This window comes from Solanum verrucosum, unplaced genomic scaffold (genome assembly GCF_900185275.1).
Source record: "Solanum verrucosum unplaced genomic scaffold, falcon-dt-bn FXZP01000261.1, whole genome shotgun sequence".
Lineage (NCBI taxonomy): Eukaryota > Viridiplantae > Streptophyta > Magnoliopsida > Solanales > Solanaceae > Solanum > Solanum verrucosum.
The window spans coordinates 16,229,926-16,255,627 of record NW_026019969.1 but is presented as its reverse complement, the minus strand read 5'-3'; the positions used below and the strand labels follow the sequence as shown (position 1 = coordinate 16,255,627).

The 25,702-nt window shown below is 35.6% G+C and overlaps 2 protein-coding genes across 3 annotated transcripts; one reads left to right on the top strand and one right to left on the bottom strand.

The window, feature by feature from the left end:
* Positions 1 to 8,137: 8,137 nt before the first annotated feature.
* Positions 8,138 to 12,136, bottom strand: LOC125815121 (mitochondrial phosphate carrier protein 1, mitochondrial-like). Its single transcript, XM_049494501.1, has 6 exons — positions 11,999 to 12,136; positions 10,524 to 10,873; positions 10,395 to 10,438; positions 9,659 to 9,873; positions 9,447 to 9,571; positions 8,138 to 8,283 (listed from the first exon to the last, which is right to left on the bottom strand). The coding sequence occupies exons 1-6, from the start codon at positions 12,134 to 12,136 to the stop codon at positions 8,223 to 8,225; spliced, it is 933 nt and encodes a 310-aa protein (XP_049350458.1). The 3' UTR covers positions 8,138 to 8,222.
* A 2,406-nt stretch (positions 12,137 to 14,542) lies between these two features.
* On the top strand, positions 14,543 to 25,644 carry LOC125815136 (monosaccharide-sensing protein 2-like). Of its 2 annotated transcripts, none has more exons than XM_049494538.1 (6): positions 14,543 to 14,608; positions 14,821 to 14,902; positions 15,180 to 15,746; positions 17,334 to 18,262; positions 24,030 to 24,217; positions 25,047 to 25,644. In XM_049494538.1, the coding sequence occupies exons 2-6, from the start codon at positions 14,824 to 14,826 to the stop codon at positions 25,489 to 25,491; spliced, it is 2,208 nt and encodes a 735-aa protein (XP_049350495.1). In that variant the 5' UTR covers positions 14,543 to 14,608; positions 14,821 to 14,823; the 3' UTR covers positions 25,492 to 25,644. The 2 variants fall into 2 exon arrangements, with proteins under 2 accessions (XP_049350495.1, XP_049350496.1); XM_049494539.1 differs by lacking the exon at positions 14,543 to 14,608 and adding an exon at positions 14,717 to 14,729.
* The last annotated feature ends 58 nt before the right edge of the window (positions 25,645 to 25,702 follow it).

Genomic DNA, 25,702 nt, shown 5'->3' with positions numbered 1-25,702 from the left:
TACGTATACCTTTTTTTTTTTAATTTTTTTGTAACAAATCCTTTTTATCTATTTTTTATTAATGTAAATTAAATACACTTGACAAATCTACCTTTTTTTAATATTACATTTTTCATTTAAACTCTCATATTTAACCAAAAAAAAAACAATGTTAAAATCCCGTAATTTCTTTGTTGGAAAGTATTTTTCCCTACAAACATGGGTCCTACGCTTTCTTCTTCTTCCTGCTCCGTGAGGCCAATTATTCCATGGACGTGTATCTTTCAAAATCTAACTGAAATTGATAATTCGAATCAACAAAAAGTTATTGATTTATCGGTAATGGATTATTGGTTTAACGGTTTCTCTAACGGTTGGGTTTTGATTTTTTATTATCCGGTTATTCATTCTTAACGGTTTGAGGTTTTTTCTTAACGGGTTAACCGATAACCTAATAGTAAATTAAATAATTACATTTATATCATTTGGTATATAAAGTTCTTGACTTAGAGTTTAGTTTCATTTTTTTATTTATGGTTGTCTCAAACTCTCAGTCATTCTACAATGTGACAATGTTTGTTTTAGATCAGGCAAAAGTACTCATTACCCCCCTGAAATTGAAACTTTTTATACGGTGTAACCTAAACTAAATTCCGTTTTTATTACCCCCGAACTTGTTTATTCCTCCGTCGCGTACACCTTTTTCGTCCACCTGCTCCTATTGTGACTACATGCGCGCGCGACAGCTGGCAAAAGTGGTGATGTGGATTTCCACCTGGATAAATAATAGCCACCTAGATAAATTAATATTGCAAAAAATAAATTTCTTAAATTTAAAATTCATTGTTTAAAAGTTATTTTTGAATAAGGGCTGATTTCGCAGAACTCCTTCTAGATTTGGGTTTTTCTAGACGTGAAGTTGGTCAATTAAATTTCAAATTTGTCTGAAATTCTTACCAAGTAAGTGTTAATCTTTGTTTCCTTTACTTTTCATTTACATTTTGCCCTATTTTTCGTTTAAAATATGCTAAATATTAAAATTCATCTTTTAAAAGTTATTTTTGAATAAGGGCTGATTTCGCGGAACTCCTTGAATTTCAAATTTGTCGGAAATTCTTACCAAATAAGTGTTAATCTTTGTTTCCTTTACTTTTCATTTACATTTTGCCCTATTTTTCGTTTAAATTATGCCAAATATTAAAGAAAATGGAGATTTTACGTTTTTTTACCGTTGTAGCTTTGTGATGTGGCAAAAAATCACTTCCTCACGTGCCTAGTAGAGTGTGTTGTCAATTTCTACGCCAGGTGGACAAAAAAGGTGTATGCGACGGAGGAATAAACAAGTTTGGGGGTAATTAAAACGGAATTTAGTTTATGTGTACACCGTATAAAAAGCTTCAAGTTCAGGGGGGTAATGAATACTTTTGCCTTTAGATCAAAGATGCAATTTTTCAAATCATGTGCATGGTTCATTTGGTTTGTCATCTTGTTTTTAAGTAATTTTCAACGATTATTTGTTTATGTCAAATCTTAACGATTAAACCGATAACTAAATTGATAATGATCAATAATTGGTAAGATAATATATTTATGGTTCTATAACGGTTTAACATATATACAAACTGATAACTGATAAATCAAACAAATACTTCAAATTGAACTAATCGATACACAACCGTAAGCATACCCTCTAGGATAAAAAAATTGCAATACTTTTGCTCCAAAACTAATTAAACCGTGAGGAACTTTATGTGTTGCAATGTATACAGAGGAGAAAATAAGGATGATCAATTACCCGTGCAAAGAAAAAGACCGAAGAGGAAGAGAACTTGGGACCTGTTTGAAGAGAAGAATTTTTTGAGCCAAGGATTTAAAAAAAAAAAGAATTTATCAAATATGATATTTTGATAAAATCAATTAACTAAAGGAATTTATTAGAGTATTAGAAAAGGGCAAATTTGTCAAATTGTATTTTATTGCATTAATGAAAAATAGATTAGAAAGAATTGCTACAAAAAAAAATCAAAATAAGGAAGGTATGCGTAATATCGCAAATCTCGAGGGACGTGAATGTTATTGAATGAAACGTCAGAGGAGGTCTCTCAAATTGTCCCTTCATCAAATCATACGAGTTCTAATTTATTATGCTTAGATTATACTCTCTCTATCCCATTTTATATGAGTTAATTGATTCGGCATAGAGTTTAAAATATAAAGGAAGACGTTTGAAACTGGTGATAAAAAATAAGTGAGTGATAGATATTTGTGTCCGTCCCATTTTATATGAGTTGATTTGACTCGGCACAGAGTTTAAAAAAAAAGCATTTGAAACTTGTGATAAAAAAATAAGCAAGTGATAGATATTTGTGTGACTATAAATTGTTATTTAATATAGAAACGTGTCATTCTTTTTAGGACAGATTTAAAAGGAAAGTAAGTCATATAAACTGAAACAAAGTGAGTAATTAAGACAAAATATATATATTTACATCTAATTAGCGTAAACATTGACAAAAGAGTAAATTTTTACTTTATTCTATTTCATCCATTCATTTTTACTTGTTATATTTAAACTTGACATCATTAAGAAAATAATGATTGATATGGTTAGTTTATTACACTATTATTTTTTATACTGAAAATGGTCAAAACTATTCTTCAACTATTAGAAATAGAGCAAATATACCCTTCAACTATATTTTGTCTCAATACTATCCTTCCCGTCTTACTATTGGATCACTCCTATCCTTTCATTTAACGGAATAAAATGTGGCATTAACAGAATAAGATGTGACATTCAATGTGTAAATTATAATGCCACATAGACGTCCACCTAAGCACACCCACCCCACCCACTAAATGATCCAACCTTGCCCCTTCACTTCCACCATCGACTCCACAAAGAATAATTTCTCTGGCACTATATTGGCCCCCACCGAACTTCATTTTGTCCGTCAAGATTCGCCCATCCCCGCCTCGCCCTTTCGCTCTTCTCCTTCGTTGCCACACTCTTCAATAACAATTGTCTCTTCTTCTTCAAAAGTTATATTGGACAAGTATTGATTTCTTTGACAGAGAATTCAATTGAGTTTGTTAAAAATCAGGCAACTTGACATTTATGTGGACAATCATCTCACTGTCTATGGAATCGACAGTGTATTGGACCATCGAAGACGATTCACTGTTGTTGCTGTTACGATCCAATTTTGAAAACTAAAGGTTTCGAAACCTTTTCGCAACTTTATTTTATTAACCTTTTGGAAAAATGATTAATTTAGGAGTCGCCACTTAATTTTTTAGGAAAAATTAAGAAAATCATTTAAAAAAGGAGTTTTTGAAAGGAAATATTTTAAATAAAATCAAAATCGGGTAAGGGTTCAAATAATCCTCTAAGGAAGGGTTTAAGCATCTTAGAGAATCTGCACATGCGGTTGACCGACGAATTTTAAAAGTTTTGGCTAATTTTATAAAATAAAAAGAATTACTTATAAAAATTCCTGTTTAAAACTTAGATAAAAATCTTTTGAAACTTGCAAAATCTCAAGAATAATTCAAACTTAAAATTTTATCCATAGTCAAGTTTTTGAACTATACAATTAATTCAAACTCATAAACATGGACTAAAGCTTTTCAATAACTATGAAAGAACATGAAAGGTTCTTAAGTTATTCTAATAAACTTAAGTTGTCTAACTTAAAACGATTTGACATGTGATAAGAAACAAGAGATATGATTTAAGAAATAACATTGATAACTCTGGTGAGGATTTATCTAGTTCAAAGGCAAAACAAACAAGAGTTAGTAAGATCGTAGCAAACACACCATATAAAAAGAGTTAAATATAAATGAGAGAATAAAATTTGGGCTTCCTGACCCTTAATCTGCTCCTAGTTCTGCTGCTGCTGGCGCTATTTTCCGACCTTTTAAGTCGAAGAAAATGCTAAATTCAGCACTTTAAGGCTGCTGCAACTTTGCCTCATTAATTATGGGTTTTAACCCAATTTTGCTCCTCGTTTTTCAGCTTTTTGAGGCGGTTGCAACTCTGCTTCAGCTGGTGCCATTTTCTAACTTTCAAGTCCAAGAAAATGCTACTCTTTTAGCCCTTTAGGCTACTGCTGGTGCTGTCTTCTTGGATGTTTAATCCAATAATATTAGCTTCCTTTCAATCCCCTTAAAGGAGGTTGACTCAAAGAGAAACGAATGCAAGGAAGGGAGTTCCATTAGACTCGAACAAGAAGGTTCATGCACAGAAAAATGGTGGAAACAAAGATTAGCAAAACAATTAAGCGAAAACCAATATGACTTAATGACAAGCAAGTGATATAATTCAATCCAATATTAGGAGTTTAGTTCAGGAAGTCAAAACAATACATATGGAGCTACAGAAAGATAGGACTAGCTTGATCACATAATTGTTTCCATTAATCACAACTCAACTTTAACTATAAGATATTAGCAACAATGATTAACTTCAAGGAATAGAAATTAATGGTTGTCAACAGCCAAAATTTTAAAGGAATACAACTGAAGAAAACTTGAAAGAAAATCAATCCATATTTCTATCAATATTCAATTTCCGACAAGACAGACATAATAAAAATAATCAGTTTTGGCAAAACAGAGACAATACAATTGATGAGCAATTTAAGAACCACCAAGTTCAACATAGCATTTTAAGACCAAACATTTTGATGTAGAGGAGTAAACGACTTATATTCTTAATCATATGTATTTAAAGAGGGCAACGAGAAGGAAGGAAACCATCAGTTGTACAGCATGCATTAAAAAGGGCATGTGAAGATAAAACAGTAAACAAACTAAAGAGCATACACTCCAGGTTCAAGAACTCAGCTAAAATAGAGAGATAACAGACAACAAATCAAATGGACATGAAGATTTGACTACGGAATAGTTGCGGCCCTATTTTACATAGCTATTCCAACTTAATCAGGAACAACAACTAGAAGCACGCACATGAAAAGAAACTTACTCTACCCATGGAACAACAAAACTAAAACTAAAAGATCATCCAAAATCAACATGAAGGACCTATACGAAGTAGTCCAAGATAAAATAAAAAGTTATTGAACTCATATGCATATTAATAGCTACAGAAAAACTATCTCAGGGAAGCTAACAAAATTTAAACATGATGAGAGAATTAAAGAAACAAGAAACAGAACAAAAAAATGAACATAAGCATGTTATTATAACACAGCAAGACAAATACAAATTTATAGCCTCTGCCAAAAAAAACCATCACTACCAATAAACTAAAGAAGAAATAACATAACTGAATAAAAAAAGGGAGGGAAGATCACCTGGTTTTGGGAAGCGAACCAGACAACAAGTTTGAACGTGACGAATTCCAACACCACTCCGACTCAAAATAGCCGCAAATCAACAAAATTTCAGTGACGAAAAATAAGAACTCCTAAAACACTTAGTTGGGTGTTCCTTTTCTCGCCTCCCAAAAAACTCCCCTTGAACCGTGAAGAGAAGGCCTATTTATAGGACCTAAAATCTAACGAAATTTGGAAAGATTTTTGATGTGGGACTACTGTGAATTCGAAATTCTTTTAGAAAGTGCTTGGAAACCTCGAATGGTACTAGAGAGGGTAAAATCGAGAGAAAAAGAATTGACAAGAAATAAGAAGGACGAGTCACCGTTTGAATTCGTACTCCTCGCTGGATAAGAAAGGACGAACGGGACAGCTATATGAAATTGATGTTCCTCGCCAAAAATTGGATAAACCACGGCTAGGACTCGTTGGAATTGTTGGGTTCGCGTCGTTCTTCTTGTGAAGGAGTAGAGGAACGTGTGAGGGAGAGAGCGTGAGTTCTGGAAAGTAGAAAGAATAGGAAAAAGGAGCGCGTGGAATAGAAATTTAGGACAATAGAGAAATAATTAAGAGTGTGGGCTGGTTTATTGAGAAATTGGGCTTAAAATTGGATCCAAATAAATGTATTTTATCGAGAAATTGAATTCGAAGAATGCGGTTTGATGTAAATTAAAATTAGTTAATCGAGCTTCTTAATTTAACAAGATAAAATAATTACTTTGAAATGAAAGATCGACTATACAATTAACTCATGAATTAGTTATTATTATATTTTATTTAGAGAAATAAAACATACTCAACTAAAACACTATTTTTTGGTAAACTGATTTTCTCAAATATTCAATTAAAAATGAAAAATATATAAATATATATATTATAAATATAAAAACATATAATCTATATGAAAAATTGCAAAATGTCTTGAAAATGATTTTGAAAGTTTTTTTTTTTCGAAAACAATTATTTCAAATTATTTGAAATTGAAAAAGCTTGAAAATTAATTAAATTGTGGAGGATCAAAATTGGGTGTCAACAGCTGCTACTGCGTTAACCATCAAACGGCAGGAGTTGTTAAGTTTGACTTCTTTTCTTTTTTTTCCCCCATTTTTGTGTCTTCTGATATAGCTTTGTTCTTGCAACCTGACAATTTCTATTACAATTGTCGTCACTATGTTGTTCCTCAATGGTACCGCTGTAGGGATCTTGTTGAAAATGCCAAGGGTGCTATGATTTTTCAAATTATTGCTCCGAACAAGACAATGGGCGTAAAAATCATCAACTCGTTCTAACGGTTGGCAGCGTTTAATTGTACAGAGGTTTATAGAAATCAGTGGATTGTTATGTTATTATTGTTATTTGTGTCAATGTCGTTAGATGACACCGACTATTTACTTGATTTTGACAGCTTTGTGCCTTCTTCAACTCCGGTGACAATGGACATCCGTTATCCGGATGAAAGAATCAATAATTTTAGTCTTTTACCACCACTGTTCAGTTATCGTCTCCGGCAACAAGGAAGATCCGTTATCCCGATGAGATGATTAGTTATAACGCAGTGTTTAGTCTCCTTCGCCGGAGACAAAGGGATTCCTTTATCCCGATGAGAAAAAAAACGGTTGACGTCGGTGTTCAGTCTCTTGGGTCTTTTAATGGGTGGGGTGGATGTGCTTAGGTGGACGTTTATGTGGCATTATAATTTACACATTGGATGTCACATCTTATTCCGTTAAAAGAAAGGGTAAAAGTGATCCAATAATAAGACGGGAAGACTAATTTTGAGCCAAAATATTATTGAAGGGTATATTTGACCTATTTCAAATAATTAAAAATTAGTTTTAACCCTTTTCCATTTTTAATATTATGTATTGAATGATGATTTGGGGGATAAAATACGAAAAAATTTATTTAACCAGGAAAAAGTGAATGAAAAGGGCAATTGGGGACTATTTAACTCTATGTTATTAGTCATTGCTAACCACTCTTGCTGTCTTAGTAACACAAATTATTGGTCCACTGGCTTTGGCAATTGGCCCCAGTCCAGTAGCCAGTAGCCAGCCACGCTTACCAAATATGACAAAAATAAATAGATTATCACAAGTCAAAAAGATATTTACATGCGGTCACCAACGACTATCCGTGTCCCATTTAGACAACAGCTATTACTTGGAGTAATAAGGAGGACTATCCTTAGTGACACGTCCAACTAGTTAAAATCTTTCTTTTCTTTTTCTGAATCCAAATAAACGAGTAGAGTGTAATTTCCCTTTTACCCTTGGATCATTGTTATATATATACGCGATGTTTGTTTTGATGGTTACTTAAAATATATATTGTATTGTTAAATTTTGTTATTACGTAAAAATGAAAACCCCCATTTTATGGAACAACCGTTTTGACGTGTTCCCGTTGTTACTTAATTTATTTTGCTAATTATATCTTTCTTAGTATTTCATAATACTATTTTACCATTTATCCTATATTATTTAATCCTTATCAAACCTCTACCCTAGAATAATTAAGGTCATTTTAATAAATTTATAAATTACAATAGTACGATATGGTCAAACCAAACAATAAAAAATGTCATTAAATAACAACAAACAAAACCATCTAGCCAAACATTATATCTATCATACATTACAATACAATATAGTACAATATAATACAATACATTATGAAACAATGAATAACAATGATCCAAACAGGGTCACAAATGAAATCTGAGACCCGAAGCTGTGCGTGGCAATTGCAAAGTCATCCTTTTCTATTTTCTCTTCTAAGTCGTATTTACAAGTCGCAACCAGATGGAAATCAGATAACTGCTGACAAGGAGACAACTGAACAAGCCAAGGAAGGTGATTGAGGCCACCACACTTCACATGACTCTTTCTGAGGGAGCCGTTATTTATTGTCTGAGTAAGTTAGGATCCTTCTCATGTCGGGTAAGCCCCCACTTGTTGGCCTGCAGGTTACACGCAATACAATTTTTTAGCAGAACACAGAATCAAACATCTTTAATAAGCAGCAAGCATCCACTACTTCAATTCTACATAGAACCTCAACAATTTTACGTTGGAGTCCTTACTTTCCTTTATTTATTCATGAAATTTATCTGCACAAGACTATTAATTGTCACATCAAGGAACTCTTATACCTAAAGTTAAGCGAGTCACTTGATTTCAGGTTTTGCAAAATTGTAAGCATCTTGATGAGCATATTCACCATTAACATTTGGAGCTAAAACCAATCTTCTTATCATAGTTTCTTTATGAATTTTTCAAGTCCAAAAGCACAAAGCCGGTTGTAAGAGCAATAATGACAATAATAAAGGAAACACATCCTTCCCCAGTTCCGCCAGTAGTATTTGGTGGTGTATATGCATTTTATTATTAAAATAAAATATTAAGTGCATATGTTAATGGGTATAAATTGTGGTAGAAGATGACTATTGATTCTTGTAACTTATATGACCATTAGTTCTTGTAACTCTTATGATCATTAGTTTCTTGTAACTCATATGACCATTAGTTTCTTGTAACTTATGTAACATCTATCACATTCATCTACCCACATTACTACCCCTCACTCTACATATTGATTAATATGGAAGATTTTTTCACCTATAAATAGTGACGCTTCTTCCTTTGTGAAGTGTAGTAAGAAAAATGTTTAAGTGTGAAAAATATTGTAGTGGATAGTAGTGAAAGAGAGGGTTGAGACACAAAAAATATTCTAAGTCTTTAACTATATTAATTATGTATAAAAGAGAGTATTTATATGTTGAAGGAAGTCTGAAGTTGCTTGAGTTGTACGACGTTGTTGGGTTGTTGTATCCTGGAGGAGACAAGTCAAGAGACATATTGCTGGATTGGTGTAGATTATGCCGCAATTGGCTTGAATCTCCTTAAAGAGAGCGAGATATCCACGTCTCAGCCTAAATATTTGTTTATTCAATTTTGTCATTTTATTTTCAACTATAATTTATATTTGTGGTATATTACACCAACAATATTCAAATAGCTAAGTTCAATGGACAAATAAGCTCACAAGTGAAGGCACAAAAATAAACGAGCATTTGGAAAGAACTATACGAGAACTATAGAAAGAGAATAGTAGTAAACTTACAGTCCAGTTAACACTTTAATTGTGTCATAGAGAAACCATTGCAGAGTCACAACAGGGCCCACAATTGTGATTCGAACAGGAAGACTTCTCGTAAACAAATTAACAAGTCCAATCTCTTTAATAGCCTGAAAACATCATGTCATTTTTTCCAACTAATTAGATTTTTTCAACTACACTTGAATATCATACGTACTATTTGACAGAAGTTTTACCTGTCTAACTGTCTCAGCCTTTCTGTTGTAAAGAAATGAGACAATATTATCAGCGGGATTAGATATTACAGTACCAACAGATCCAGCAGCATAGCCTGATAAGCATGTCACACCGAGTTGCTCGGCTCTTGAGCAATCTTCCTTCCTTCTCTGTATGACCTTCCGGTACATCAGATCTACTGAGTGCTCAAATGTCGAAAACATGATCATGGAAACTGCCAACAGAAGGGGAAGCACATAGAAAGTCATAATTACAATCTCTAAAAGCAGAAACCCAGACATTGGCAAACCACAACTGGTAATGTGATTATCATATTGTATAGTGCATCTATATGCAGCAAGACTTCAAAGCCAAATTTGATTAATAATCACATTCTAGAAATTGTGAGCAAGGCCAGGCCACTATATTTTGTACTACGTGCAAACTTGTATAGTAGCCGATGATAAAGAAAGCCAGACAGTAAATGAAGAACTGAAGCAACAAGAAGATCCTATGCAGCAGCCACATGATGCCAAATGCCACTTTTCAATGGTAAATAATAGATAAGTTTAAGGGCAAGAAATCTACAGGATACACAAAATGCACACTTATTACTCCACTCTATCCTACCCAAGGACACTGATATGAGTAAACTTTACCAGGAAAGCCCCACAACACTTCTGAATGACAACATGAAGGAAAATGAGGGGTGGTGGGAGGGATGATAGAAAAGACTAAATTAAGTAAAGATTTTACATGGAAGATTACGCCCCCAAAGTGGAAAGAGTCCCTTGTAAAAGCTACAATGAAGCAAAAACAAACTTCAGCATCAATGTGCAAGGTGGATAGCAATAAAACAAACAATGCATACTTCTTGGACATTACCCTGAAAGGCCTTCATTCACATACAATTTGCGAAATCCATCAGTTAATCCCCTGGCAAAATGAGGCTGAGTTTGGACCTGAACTTTGACAGCTTCAAAGGGACAGAGGGCCACATCAGCAAATACTTGAGCTGAAGCACCGCTGAGGAAGAATATAACACTCCTACGTTGATCAACTAACAATTCAGAATAGGACCTTTTAAAGTATTCATAAAGACCAAATTTAAATCCTCCTTGAACTCCATATCCGAATAGTTTCCCTGACCAACCTCTCCAGAGAGCAGAATGGCCTTGCTCTCTCCATAGTGTTATAAGCCCTGATGAAATGCCTCGGTATTTGAGAGGGTCCACCTAAAGCAAATAAAGGTATTATCAAAACATACTAGATTAGGCAAGTTACTTCCTCTTTTGGCACCCTTTAATTTTAGTTTGTTTGTCATGAGGCACAGTGACACATGGAGTTTACAGATATGTTACAAGAAAGAAAGTTGTGTGTTCTAGTGCAAGACTGTTGTAAAGAAGTCACGAGGTTCAATGGCTTGAAATCAAGACATGTGATCATTTGAACAGAATAACTACAGGCACGTATCCAGCTCCTGGAGTTTCCAATTACCAGATCAGGCAAAGAAAACAAAATAAACAACTAAACATTAGACATACCAGAAGAACGCCATCAGAAAGAATCTTAGAGTTGGAGTTTGTTTCTTAACATATAGGAGCAATTTATTAGTGAAGGTTTGCAAAGTACATAATTAGACAATCCATGAAACAAGTTCTCTTTAATCCTAGCTTCATAAGTTTTATTCCTTTCTCTTTACCAGTATTAATTGGAGTAAGTTTTCTTTTATGTTTTGATCTATTGAGTGTCAGAAGATGAACCTATTGAAAACAATCCACAAAACTAAAGAAGATTGTGGTGTTGGAAAATGTGTAGTTTGCTATTCGACCTCTATAGATAAGAAAGATCCACAGTATACAATTACTAGAAAACAGTCGCACGTGCATCTAAATCTTATGTCACTGTCATAGCACTTTGGTGATCTCAATCAAACAACAAAGTCAACATACAGCCATTTATTGTAAGTGAGGTTCAAAGTATCTTTACACTTTGTTGGGATGGTTGTTACATATGGTTTCATGTTGTATCGTACTATTATCACAAAATTAGACATCACACCAAATTGTTCTGGGACTTCTCGTCATTATGTAACGATGGATTTAAGAATACAATACAATAAAATTAAAGTAACTGTCAAAACAAATATAGTATTTAAACTAACAATACATGCACAATCCATATATTGACATCGAGACGGAAAGCAAATGTTAAGCACTAATTATGTCTTAAGGAAGATGATTCAAGGCTAAAGGGATAAGTAGTTGTAGAAAGGAGACAGGAAAAGAGGACTTTGGGGTTTTTGAATGCGGTGAATTGAATAATTAAGTCAGAGAAAAATAAATTGGATGTGTAATTACCTGCATGTTAACCTTCAAGACATCGAGAGGAGTAATGGCGAGATGAGTAATGCCAGCGCTGAGCATTCCTCCAGCTGTACAGAGACCGTAATACCCAACCGAGAACTCCTCGACCTCGAACAGCCTTTCACCTTCCATTTTCAGCACCTAATTGATTAGCAGAAACACGCTATATATATAGTGGTGGTGGTGCTCAAATAAAACTTGGAAGTTTGGAGGCCAAGAAATTTCTGTTGCTCCAAAAATGTCCACGTTTCTCATGTCAACCAGCCGCTCTACGATGTATACATGGGATGGGAGACTATTGCCATCAAATCCAAGGTCATTTATGGGCGGAGTGACCGCACACCTCAACTAAATAGACACCTAATTTCACTACCACTTTTCTTTTCTTAATTTCATACATACATAATACATTATCACATCACATTTCATATAGACAAAAATTAAATAAATTATTGATATTGGGTAAAAGTTAAAAATTAATGTATCACTATCTCCAAAAAAATAATAATTTAGAATATAACTTTAACTTAAAAAAAGAGATAATTTAGATGTATTTTTGACACTTTACTCTAATTGTGAAGGGTATTTTTTTTAAAATAATTATTTTTACACAATATAGGTTATTTTTAAGGGCAAATTACAGAATCACATACTTTTAAGGCAAAATTACAATCTATTCCTTAGAAGTTTATAATTATAGAAATCCCTCAAACGGATACAATAATGTAAGCGCTGATACATTAATCTGATGCACGAGATACATTAATCGTTATGTAAGATACATTACATTTTATACATGATACACTAATCTGATGTATATTTTATACATGATACACTAATCTGATGCACGAGATACAATAATATAAGCGCTGATACATTGATCTGATGCGCGAAAATGAGGAATTTTGGAAATTTGTAAAACTTATAAGGGATAATGGTAATAAGTAAACTAAAAGGTGAAATTTCTGTAATTTTTCCTTTTTTTAATACACAAAACCAAATACTATGTATAATTAATACAAACACTACTAATATACTCTTTTAATAACCTAACTGTTTTTATCCTAAGAAAACTAAAGAGAGAAAATTTATATTTGTTGCCTATTACATTTGTACGGGGAAAAAATGTACTCTCACTGTCCCAATTTATGTGACACATTTCACTTTTGAGAGTTAAATAATTTAAGTTTGACCGGGAATTTACTCATGGAATCTTCAAATTTTTCAAAATGAAATTTATATATTTGTAAACTACATAAAAAGTACTATAAGTCACAATAATTGATAATTCAAAATATTTTAAAAAGGGAAAAGGCTCAAATATGCCATCGAACTTTCAGAAAAAGGCTTATTTATGCCATCCGTTAAAAGTTTGGTTCATCTATGCTATTACCGTTTAAGAAAAGGCTCATTCATGCCATTATTTTTTAACAGTGGTTTTGCAAAACCATTTTTACACGTGGCCAATTATAATTCGGCCACGTCATTATTTTTTTTATAAATTTTTTTCAAAATTCTGAATAAAAATTGAATTATAATTCGGCCACACCATTATTATTTTTTTAATTCAATTTTTGTTCAGAATTTCAATTTTTTTATAAAAAAAATTAATGACGTGGCCGAATTATAATTCAATTTTTGTTCAGAATTTCAATTTTTTTTATAAAAAAATAATTAATGACGTGGCCGAATTATAATTGGTCACGTGTAAAAAATGGTTTTGCAAAACCATTGTTAAAAAATAATGATGAGCCTTTTCTTAAACGGTAATGACATAAATAAGCCAAACTTTTAACGGATGACATAAATGAGTCTTTTCTGAAAGTTCAATGGCATATTTAAGCTTTTTCCCTTTAAAAAATATATGAAAAATTTACGATTAAAGATAGATTTATTTGAATGTTGAAATTCGAAATGTGTAGATGGTTTTTTGGTGGGAAAATGGTAGATGGGCCAGGGATAATAAATGCAGTGTGATTTTGAAACCCAGAAGGTCGATATGCTTAATTTCCCCCCAAAAAACAAGAAAAATATGTCCGTCGTCATTTCACTCGCCAGCGAACACAGTTCCGAGCGTTGTAATCACTTATGTTGGATTCTTATTACTATTATGTTACGTATTAGTTAAAGTAGTTACTTTTTCTTATTCTTTTAGTATATATAGGATGATGCAGAAGTAGCTGGAGATTCACCGAAGACAGATTAGATGCAGAAGGGACATCAATCAATTAATCAATGGTTAAACCCTCCTAATCTATTTTTGTATTTTTTTTCACTACTACTACTCGATAATACCTACTTTAATTTGCCCTTTCAAAATCATCAGGACAGCGTGTTGGCAAGTGTCGCACTAAAAAAGGGCTCTGAATTAAATTAGTACAGTATAATTTTTTCTACTTCACTTGCTTTACTTTTTCATTCCTTTCCTAATTCCCAAAACCAAAACCCTGTTTTGTTTTCTGAAATTCAGGTGCAGCTAGCTTGATTTTAAATCCGACGATCGACAGCTTCCTATGGTTTCTGATTCTTCTCTCAAACTTGTCGAGTGATTCCGCTTTCTTGAATCCCCTTTTCCTCCTCTCGACTCATTTAAACGTTTTTCAGGTAAAAGCTTCATGCTTGGTCTGTGTTTTTCATTGATGCTTACGCCCCCTCTTTTTAATTCTACATATTCCAGTTTTAAAAAGTTGCTGAATCGCTCTAAGTTCTAACTATAACAAAGTTGGTGAAATCTTTTACTCTTTCTATTGAAAGGTATCTATAATCATCAATAAGAATAACCAGCAGTGTTGTTTTGTTTTGTTTGGTATTTAAAGGAAATGAGTGGAGCTGTGCTTGTAGCGGTTGCTGCTGCAATTGGCAGCTTTTTGCAAGGATGGGACAATGCCACTATAGCTGGTAATCTTTTCCCATATGGCCTAGCTCTTCAATACTTATTTTTTACTTGTGAAATTCTACTTAACACTGCTAGTAATCATGATGTTAGTCCATATTTCCTCTTAAAATTATTGTTGTTTTTCTATGCCATCCGGTACCTTGTGCAGCCGGTGTCTCTCATAATTTTTTTCAAATTTCAACAAGATTATCCATTCTTTTTTTTTCTTCCCTGATATGTTACTTATTGATATCTTTGAATTGGTTATAATTCTCTACTAATTTTTGTTTCAAAATACAGGGTCCATTCTATACATTAAAAAGGAATTTAATCTAGAAACACAACCTACCATGGAAGGACTTATTGTTGCCATGTCACTTGTTGGTGCTGTTTTGATTACAACTTGCTCTGGTGCAATAGCTGACTGGCTTGGCCGTCGTCCCTTGCTCATAACTTCTTCGATTCTTTATTTTGTTAGTGGCCTTGTGATGCTTTGGTCTCCAAATATCTATGTTCTACTTTTGGCAAGACTTTTGAATGGGTTTGGAGTTGGTTTGGCAGTTACTCTTGTCCCTATATATATATCTGAAACAGCACCACCAGAGATAAGGGGTTTATTGAACACTCTACCTCAGTTCACTGGCTGTGTTGGCATGTTCTTTTCATATTGCATGGTTTTTGGCATGTCGTTGATGAGCTCTCCTACTTGGAGACTGATGCTTGGTGTGCTTTCTATCCCCTCCATTTTGTATTTTATATTGACAATATTTTACTTGCCCGAGTCCCCCAGATGGCTTGTGAGTAAAGGGCGAATGCTAGATGCAAAGCGGGTCTTGCAGAGGCTCCGTGGACAGGAAGATGTCTCTGGTGAGCTCATGGAATTTGTATGTGACTTTATTTGTATCATAAAATTTGCAAAAGATATTGCAACCTAGAACTAATGCACCCCCCCCCCCCCCCCCCCAAAGATATGAGTATGATCTAGCATTTTGATGGCTTTTCATAAGCAATTTGGCGTATTTCCTAGAGTCAAATTGTCCCACAATTAGTTCGCATCTTGACAGGTTCACTAAATTGATTTTTTCCCCTTATAAACCTAGCCATTGAAGATCGAGTAATACGGCTAGTTCATCATATACAAAAATGTGTAGAAAGTGAGTTCGGAATTGGATATATCAGGTAAACAATACTGCCTCAAAAAGAAAATAAAAACTAAAAACAAGTGCATATGGATGTTTCGGAATAACAAAATTTTCTTGTTATTATAGGATGGCTAGTTTGTAACGGAAATTTCAAATTAAAGACACAAATAATAGGAGGTGATCTTAGTCATTGAATAAATATCTTTGAATTTTTTTTCTTAGTCAATGAAAAAATTAACTTGATTGTTAATTTCTATAAAATTCATAATACTACTTTGCTGTTTCTTCGTCTGTTTTTTTGAATTAGCTCTATAATGAACGTAATCGGTATTTAAGTCATTTGAGAAGTGGATGATTTATCAATCTTCAAATTTAGAACTTATCCTGATCATCAAATCTAGAGAAAGATTTACACCTTTGAAGCATCAGATTTTGAACTTTTCTCAAGAGTACTTTAGCATGATATATTCTTTTATTGTTGTTTTTTAAAAGATGCTGCAGCAAAAAGGTTTAAAGTATTGATTTAAAATGTCTCTCAATGATTTTATTTAACATAAGTTTTGTAACTACTAAATATTTTATTTAATACTAATGTAGTAAACAGGTTTTTAAATCCCAGTTAAAAGTGTTACATGAGTTGGCACAAGAGGAGTATGAGATACGGCATCTTTTTATAGGTGTGCTCCCCAAATGTTCTCCTACTTCTTGAATAGTTCTTTCTTGACAAATTAAAAGATGCAGAATTTTAAACTTATGAAATAGCAAGATTGATAATGTTGGATTTTGATACATTATACAGTATAGATTGATAAGGCACTCAAATTGGGGAGTTCGGATTTTCTCGGACATAGATGTTGTCAAGGTCTTTCCGTACTTCCTAAATTGATTTTATTAATAGTAATAATTGTTGAATTGCATGACCACCTCATCTAAAAACTTAAGTTGTTATAGTGGGTATACTTCTATTTTCTTAGTTATGCCTTTAGCAGGCTTGCTTATCTTTTACATGGGGCAAGCGCGTGAACTATTCTACGTCATTTAGTTCAGTATTCACCTACGCATATAATTGGAACAGTAAATTTGGTGATTGTACTTATTTGGTTCTGTAAAGGTGGAAAAAGTCATGGAATTTTTCATGTAAGATGCATAGGACATTTTGGCTTTTGCACTTAAAAGTATATGTAAACTTTTCATGTTTCTGCATTTGGCTTTAGTGCTGGTCGGTTAGTTTATCAGTGATCTTCGGTTTCCTAAGAAAATGGCAAGGTTACCTTCTGCCATGTATCAATAATGGCGCAACTTCTATTTACAGGGGAAATGACTTTGCTAGTTGAGGGTCTTGGAGTTGGTGGAGAAACATCAGTGGAGGAATACATTGTTGGCCCAGCAGATGAACTTGTGGAGGACCAGGAACCAAGTGCTCAAAAAGATCAAATTAGGTTATTTAGGCCTGAACAGGGACACTCTTTGGTTGCTCGGCCTGTCACTGGGCAAAGTGTACTTGGTATTGCATCTCGCCAAGGAAGCACATTTGCACATATGCCCCTCATGGACCCTGTTGTCGCTCTGTTTGGCAGCGTTTATGAGAAGCTTCCGGATGCAGGAAGCAAGGGAAGCATGCTCTTTCCACATCTGGGCAGCATGTTTAGTGTTGCTGGAAATCAAACAAAAAATGAAGACTGGAATGAAGAAAACCTTGCCATTGAGGGCGACGATTATGCATCTGAGGCTGCAGCTGAAGAATCTGATGACAATTTGCAGAGCCCACTTATATCACGTCAGACAACAAGCTTGGAAAAGGACATGGTTCTGCCTCCATCCCATGGAAGTATTTTTAGCATGATGCAGGGTAATGATGGTGAACCAATTGGCAGTGCTGGCATTGGTGGTGGATGGCAGCTTGCTTGGAAATGGACAGAGAGAGAAAGTGATAATGAAAAGAAGGAGGGAGGTTTTAAAAGAATCTATTTGCATGAGAGTGGAGCTCAGGGAATTCGAAGGGGATCTTTAGTTTCTCTTGCTGGGGGTGATATGCCTGCTGGTGGTGAATTTGTCCGTGCTGCTGCTTTGGTTAGTCAACCTGCTTTATATTCAAAAGATTTGATGGATCAACATCCTATTGGACCAGCTATGATTCATCCATCTGAAGCATCTGGAAAAGGGCCTAGTTGGAGAGATTTGTTTGAACCAGGAGTCCAGCATGCATTGATTGTTGGTGTGGGGATTCAAATACTTCAGCAGGTAATCGCTAATATTACTAGAAAAGAATGTAACTGCTGTCTTTCTTCCTTACATTTCCGTGACAGTCTTTCTCTTTTGCAGGTTGGTCACGTTCCCTCCTTAAATATGGATTTGAAATCTGTAGCTTTCTTGCTATGTTTTAGAATCTTTTGAGTATCCATTTGGCGCAATTGCTGTCTTAACAGTGATTCCAGAGATCTTATGCAGCTAAGAGTCAACTGGGAAGCATATTTTTTTCTTCAAGAAGTGTAGTGTTAGAATAGAAATAAGTATTTCCTACTTAGAATAGGAATAGGAATAGAATAGGAATAAGAATAGGAATCCTAGTTGGAAAAGGATTCCAATGTAGTATCTATAAATAGGGTCTCAATGTAATTATTTAGATACACAATTCAATATTATTTTTCCCATATATTTCTCACATGGTATCAGAGCATTGGTGAGAAACTTCAAGTCACCGTGTCAAATTCCGGCGACGACGGTTGGGACTGATTTGTGTCATCTTTAATTCTGAAGGTGTTGTGCGAAAGACAACACCATCACGAGGCTCGGGAAGCTCAGGCGACCAAACCCCAAGAATTTCCACCGGAAAACAACCCCCCACGCGCCCCCACGCGCCGTTCGGAGGTGGAAGTTTTCCGGCGAGATCTGTTCACGCGCCGGCGCGTGAACACTGCTCCGGTCATCTTTTTTCGAGCTGTTTTCTTCTGTTGGGGTCGCCCAGTATTTCCGACCAGAACCCATTCAGTTTTCTCTAGATTCGATCACCGGAATTAGGGTTCCGGTGATTTTCAGGCAGTTTCCGGCGAAAGCAGACCACTGCAGGGCAGTTTTCGGCAAGTTCCCTGTAAAATCAGAATTTTCAGGCCACTGTGGGCAGATTCCGGCAGCTTCCAATATTTTCAGACCACTATAGCAGTTTCTGTCAGTTTCCAGCATACATACCAGTCTATGGAGAATCGACGAAGGAGAGAACATTTTGGAAAATTTCGATCCAAGTGTAGTCATTGTCATAAACCTGGGCACACTCGTGACGTATGTTATATTTTGCATGGTCCACCACCCAGTTATGATCCTATTGTTCTAAAGGAATATAATGAGCTTCTTCGAAATCGTGCAAGTAAACAACGTTTTGGAAAACCTCGATCCAAGTGTAGTCATTGTCATAAACCTGGACATACTCGTGACATATGTTATATTTTGCATGGTTCACCACCCAGTTATGATCCTATTGTTCTAAAGGAATATAAAGAGTTCCTTCGGTATCGTGCAAATAAACAAACGTCTCCACAAGTAGTTTCGGTTGCACAACCTGATGTTTCTGTTGTGGGTAATTCATTTACTTGTGTGTCACAGTCTAGCACTCTTGGATCATGGGTCATAGACTCAGGGGCTTCTGATCATATCTCTGGTAATAAATCACTATTGTCAGATATTGTTTATTCACAATCTCTTCCAGTTATTACTTTAGCCAATGGGATCCAAACAAAACCAAAAGGGGTTGGAAAAGCCAAACCCGTATCCTCTGTCACCCTAGACTTTGTTCTTTATGTCCCTGGTTCTCCTTTTAATCTAGCATCGGTTAGTTGTTTGACGAAAGCCCTACATTGTAGCATAACCTTTTTTGATGATTTTTTTCTCACGCAGGACCGCAGTACGGGACAGATGATTGGAACAGGACATGAATCACAAGGCCTTTACTATCTTACCTCTTCAAATTCCTTAACAACATGCTCCATTACAGATTCCCCAGATCTAATTCACAAACGTTTGGGACATCCAAGTCTATCCAAACTGCAAAAGATGGTGCCTAGTTTGTCTAGTTTATCCACATTAGATTGTGAGTCGTGTCAACTTGGGAAACACACTCGTGCTACATTTTCACGTAGTACTGAGGGTCGTTCAGAGTCTATTTTTTCATTAGTTCATTCTGATATTTGGGGTCCTAGTAGAGTCAGTTCCACCTTAGGATTTCGTTATTTTGTTAGTTTCATTGATGATTATTCGAGATGCACTTGGGTTTTCTTAATGAAAGATCGTTCTGAGTTATTTTCTATATTCAAAAGTTTCTTTGCTGAAATACAAAATCAGTTTGGTGTTTCTATTCGTACTTTTCGTAGTGATAATGCCTTAGAATACTTATCATCCCAGTTTCAGGAGTTTATGTCTCATCAAGGAATTATTCACCAAACATCTTGTCCATACACTCCTCAGCAAAATGGTGTAGCAGAAAGAAAGAATAGGCATCTCATTGAGACTGCTCGCACTCTCCTCATTGAATCCCATGTTCCACTGCGTTTTTGGGGTGATGCAGTCCTTTCATCTTGTTATTTAATAAATAGAATGCCGTCTTCTTCTATTCAGAATCAGGTTCCACATTCCATACTATTTCCTCAGTCACATCTCTATCCTATCCCCCCTCGTGTCTTTGGGAGCACATGTTTTGTTCATAATTTAGCCCCAGGGAAAGATAAATTAGCTCCTCGTGCCCTTAAATGTGTCTTTCTTGGTTACTCTCGAGTTCAAAAAGGGTATCGTTGTTATTCACATGATCTTCATCGATACCTTATGTCCGCTGATGTTACGTTTTTTGAGTCTCAACCTTACTATACATCTTCTGATCATCCTGATGTATCTATGGTCTTACCCATACCTCAGGTTTTACCTGTGCCAACCTTTGAGGAATCTACGATTACTTCTACATCTCCAGTTGTAGTGCCACCACTACTAACTTATCATCGCCGTCCACGTCCAACCCTAGTCCCAGATGATTCATGTCATGCGCCGGACCCTGCTCCTACTGCGGACTTGCCTCCTCCTAGCCAACCGCTTGCCCTTCAAAAAGGTATACGATCCACTCGAAATACTAACCCACATTATACCTTCTTAAGTTATCATCATCTATCATCACCCCATTATGCATTTGTGTCGTCTTTGTCCTCTATTTCCATTCCTAAGACTACAGGTGAAGCACTTTCTCATTCTGGATGGAGGCAGGCTATGGTTGATGAAATGTCTGCTTTACATAAGAGTGGTACTTGGGAGCTTGTCTCCCTTCCTGCAGGTAAATCTATTGTTGGTTGTCGTTGGGTTTATGCAATCAAAATTGGTCCAGACGGTCAGGTTGATCGACTTAAGGCTCGCCTTGTTGCCAAAGGGTATACTCAGATATTTGGGCTAGATTATAGTGACACTTTCGCTTCTGTGGCTAAAATAGCATCTGTTCGTCTTTTTCTATCTATGGCTGCCATTCGTCATTGGCCTCTTCATCAGTTGGACATTAAGAATGCTTTTCTGCATGGTGATCTTGAGGAAGAAGTCTATATGGAGCAACCACCTGGTTTTGTTGCTCAGGGGGAGTCTAGTAGCCTTGTATGTCGATTGCGTAGGTCACTCTATGGTCTAAAACAGTCTCCTCGAGCTTGGTTTGGGAAGTTCAGCACAGTAATTCAGGAGTTTGGCATGACTCGTAGTGGAGCTGATCACTCTGTGTTTTATCGTCATTCTGCACCAAGTCTATATATCTATTTGGTTGTTTACGTTGATGATATTGTTATCACTGGTAATGATCAAGATGGTATCACCAATTTGAAGCAACATCTCTTTAAGCACTTCCAGACTAAAGACCTTGGCAGATTGAAGTATTTTCTAGGTATTGAGGTTGCTCAGTCGAGATCAGGTATTGTTATTTCTCAACGCAAGTATGCCTTAGACATTCTTGAGGAGACAGGAATGATGGGATGTAGACCTATTGACACTCCTATGGATCCGAATGTTAAGCTCCTTCCAGGACAGGGGGAGCCACTTAGTAATCCTGAAAGGTATAGACGGCTTGTTGGAAAGTTGAATTATCTCACAGTGACTAGACCTGACATCTCTTTTCCTGTAAGTGTTGTAAGTCAGTTTATGACTTCCCCGTGTGATAGTCATTGGGAAGCAGTTGTTTGTATTCTGCGATATATAAAGTCAGCTCCCGGTAAAGGACTACTCTTTGAGGATCAAGGCCATGAGCATATCATTGGATATACAGACGCTGATTGGGCAGGATCACCCTCTGACAGACGTTCGACATCCGGATATTGCGTTTTAGTAGGAGGTAATTTGGTGTCGTGGAAGAGTAAGAAACAGAATGTGGTTGCTCGATCTAGTGCAGAATCAGAATATCGAGCAATGGCGACAGCAACTTGTGAGCTAGTTTGGATCAAACAGTTGCTGGGAGAACTAAAATTTGGCAAAATTGATCAGATGGAACTTGTGTGTGATAATCAAACGGCTCTTCATATCGCATCAAATCCAGTGTTTCATGAAAGGACTAAGCACATTGAGATTGACTGTCACTTTGTCAGAGAAAAGATACTCTCGGGAGATATTGTTACGAAATTTGTGAAGTCAAATGATCAGCTTGCAGATATCTTCACCAAGTCCCTCACATGTCCTCGTATTAATTACATCTGTAACAAGCTAGGTACATATGATTTGTATGCACCAGCTTGAGGGGGAGTGTTAGAATAGAAATAAGTATTTCCTACTTAGAATAGGAATAGGAATAGAATAGGAATAAGAATAGGAATCCTAGTTGGAAAAGGATTCCAATGTAGTATCTATAAATAGGGTCTCAATGTAATTATTTAGATACACAATTCAATATTATTTTTCCCATATATTTCTCACATGTAGTACATAGATTCTTTCCCAACCTTGTTATTTGGATCTGTCTTCCCATCTTCGACCTAAATTTCTGTTGATAGATTAGGAATTTGGGAAAATTTCTCTGCAGAATCATAAGAGATTAGACTCTCCATCTTGAATTGAATCTTATTCAAGGGATGACATGGATAAGTTGTGATCAGTCATGATATATCTTGAGCATTTCTTATAGATCGTGGGAACCAAAAAAATAAAATAACTGGATAACTAATAGGGCGATGTGTCATCAAAATAAAAATAAAAATAAAAATAGGGCGATGTATGGTCAGTGTTCACAGAGATGAATATTGGTTAGAATTCAGTCAATGCAAAGTGATGTTCAATGGTGTCAGTTTTTGTAAGGTAGCATGACCGAAATATAATAGCAGTGATTCGTTGGTTACATTATAATTGAATAAGACATGCCTATTTATCTTTTCCTTTTTTGATATTTGTAGAAGAATTGATGGAGAAATTTCAGGCAGGCATGATATATTCATTATCTGAAGAGAGGGAGTATCCCTATGCTTCATGCTGGTTGTTGATATATGAAATACTTACATGTGCTGCTAGCAGTGCTAGACCATTGCCCTTTATAGCCTCAGATTTAAATATTTCCTTTATACCTGGTGGTCAAGATTATAACTTAATTTAACCTCCAATTAAATACTGAAATAACACTATTTGTGTGTAAAAAGTGACGTAGAAATTTCGAGTAGACATGGTATATTCATTTGCCGATAATAGGGAGTGTCCTTATATTTCATGCTGGTTGCTGATATATGAATATTTGCAAACGCTGCTTGTACTGCTAGACCAATGTCCTTTATGGCCTCGGACTTAGATATTTCTTTTGTGCCATAATTTAACCTCCAAATATATACTGAAAAGACACTAATTTAAAGATATTCCTACTTCTAATATCTTCCTGATTTTTCTTTTTCACATCTTGGTTTGGCATCCTTGAAAAGAATGCTACTGTTAGCTTGGTTAATAGGACAAAATATGGTGATCTATGCTATATCAAAATAGTGTCTGCTTTTCTTTGAAGCATTCTTACGTGGAGTTGTTATTCATGCAGTTCTCAGGAATTAATGGAGTTATGTACTACACTCCGCAAATACTTGAGCAAGCAGGTGTGGGAGTTCTCTTGTCAAACTTAGGCATCAGTTCTTCTTCTGCATCTCTGCTGATAAGTGCAATCACAAATTTCTTAATGCTCCCTTCTATAGCCGTTGCCATGAGGCTTATGGATATCTCTGGCAGGAGGTAACTTCCTTTTGAGTAACTACTATGGAAAAAGTGAATATGATGTTTTTCATACGATGCTTCTTTAACTAACCTCCCAATTCACTCACTTCTCCTCCTAACTCTTTAGTGCCTTGTCCAAATGGCTCATAGTATTTTGGTTTGATTTCTCATCTCCAATTGTGAGGTGTTTCTCTTCACCCCCTTCTCTCTTTAAAGGTCTAAGCCGTGCGTCAATAAACGTGCCTAGAATTTGGATTCAATGCATCTCCACTGCATTAGACTGTTTGCTAGATCGAGATGGAGTGATGGAGATATAGCAAAAATTCTGCTTTAATAGATGGAAGGCTGGGTGTGCTTTGCCATTGTTAGCACTGGAAAAATATAATGGTAGCAGGATTTAGTGGGAGGCTTCCCATTCAAACCAGGGTCTGAGCATATAAGGAAAAAGAACCTTCCAATGCACTAAATTATAGTCCTCTCATGAGGGGAGAAGGATTCAAATCCCTTCAATTTTGCTGTCTGACCTGCTTCAAGTTAGAGTACTAGAGTACAAGCAAGTTTCATTGCCTCTCGGAAGCGTTCCGGCACATTTTAAGACGAGCTCTCTCATACATCTTTGTTTGTACGTTTTGCTTTGGCAAATGTATAAACTTCTCCTCCACAGTGCTTGTCACTGAATAGACCTTAGCATCCTTTTTTTCCCTCGTATGTATAGTAGATTTTAGCATTGAATGGTTACTTGTGCTTAAGGCTGAATAAGAAGTGAGTGGATGCTCTATTGTCCTTATGTTCCAGTCCTGCAAATCTGATTACTACCCTTGCCTTTCTGTGTATTGTTGTATTGCAGGAGTCTGCTGCTAGGCACAATTCCAATCTTAATAATAGCCCTCATTGTTTTGGTCATTGGAAGTTTAGTGACTATGGGGACTGTTGCAAAGGCTGCTATATCCACAGTCTGTGTTGTTTTGTACTTCTGCTCATTTGTTATGGGGTTCGGGCCCATTCCCAACATACTCTGTTCAGAGATATTTCCAACTCGGATCCGAGGAATATGCATTGCCATATGTGCCCTAGTGTTCTGGATTGGGGATATTATTGTTATCTACACACTACCTGTCATGCTGTCTTCTATTGGTCTTGCTGGTGTATTTGGCATATATGCTATCGTCTGCGTTATATCATGGATATTTGTTTTCTTGAAAGTGCCTGAAACCAAGGGGATGCCTCTTGAAGTGATCTCGGAGTTCTTTGCTCTTGGTGCAAAGCAGGCTGCTGCTGCTGGTAACAACTAATGTTGACCGTTTGACAACATGTTGCCTTGAAGTTGCTTTTGTTTTAAGGTTCCATTCTCTGATAAAGTGGTGTTTGCTATTCAGTTTTATGAGTTGTGTAGAAACAGTAAAAATATTTTTTAAATGAGTTATAAGACCCGTATCCTGTCGATTGCAACTGTAGTTTCCACATTTCTATGTCCAGTTATCCATGTTTGGTTTGAGTATTGGT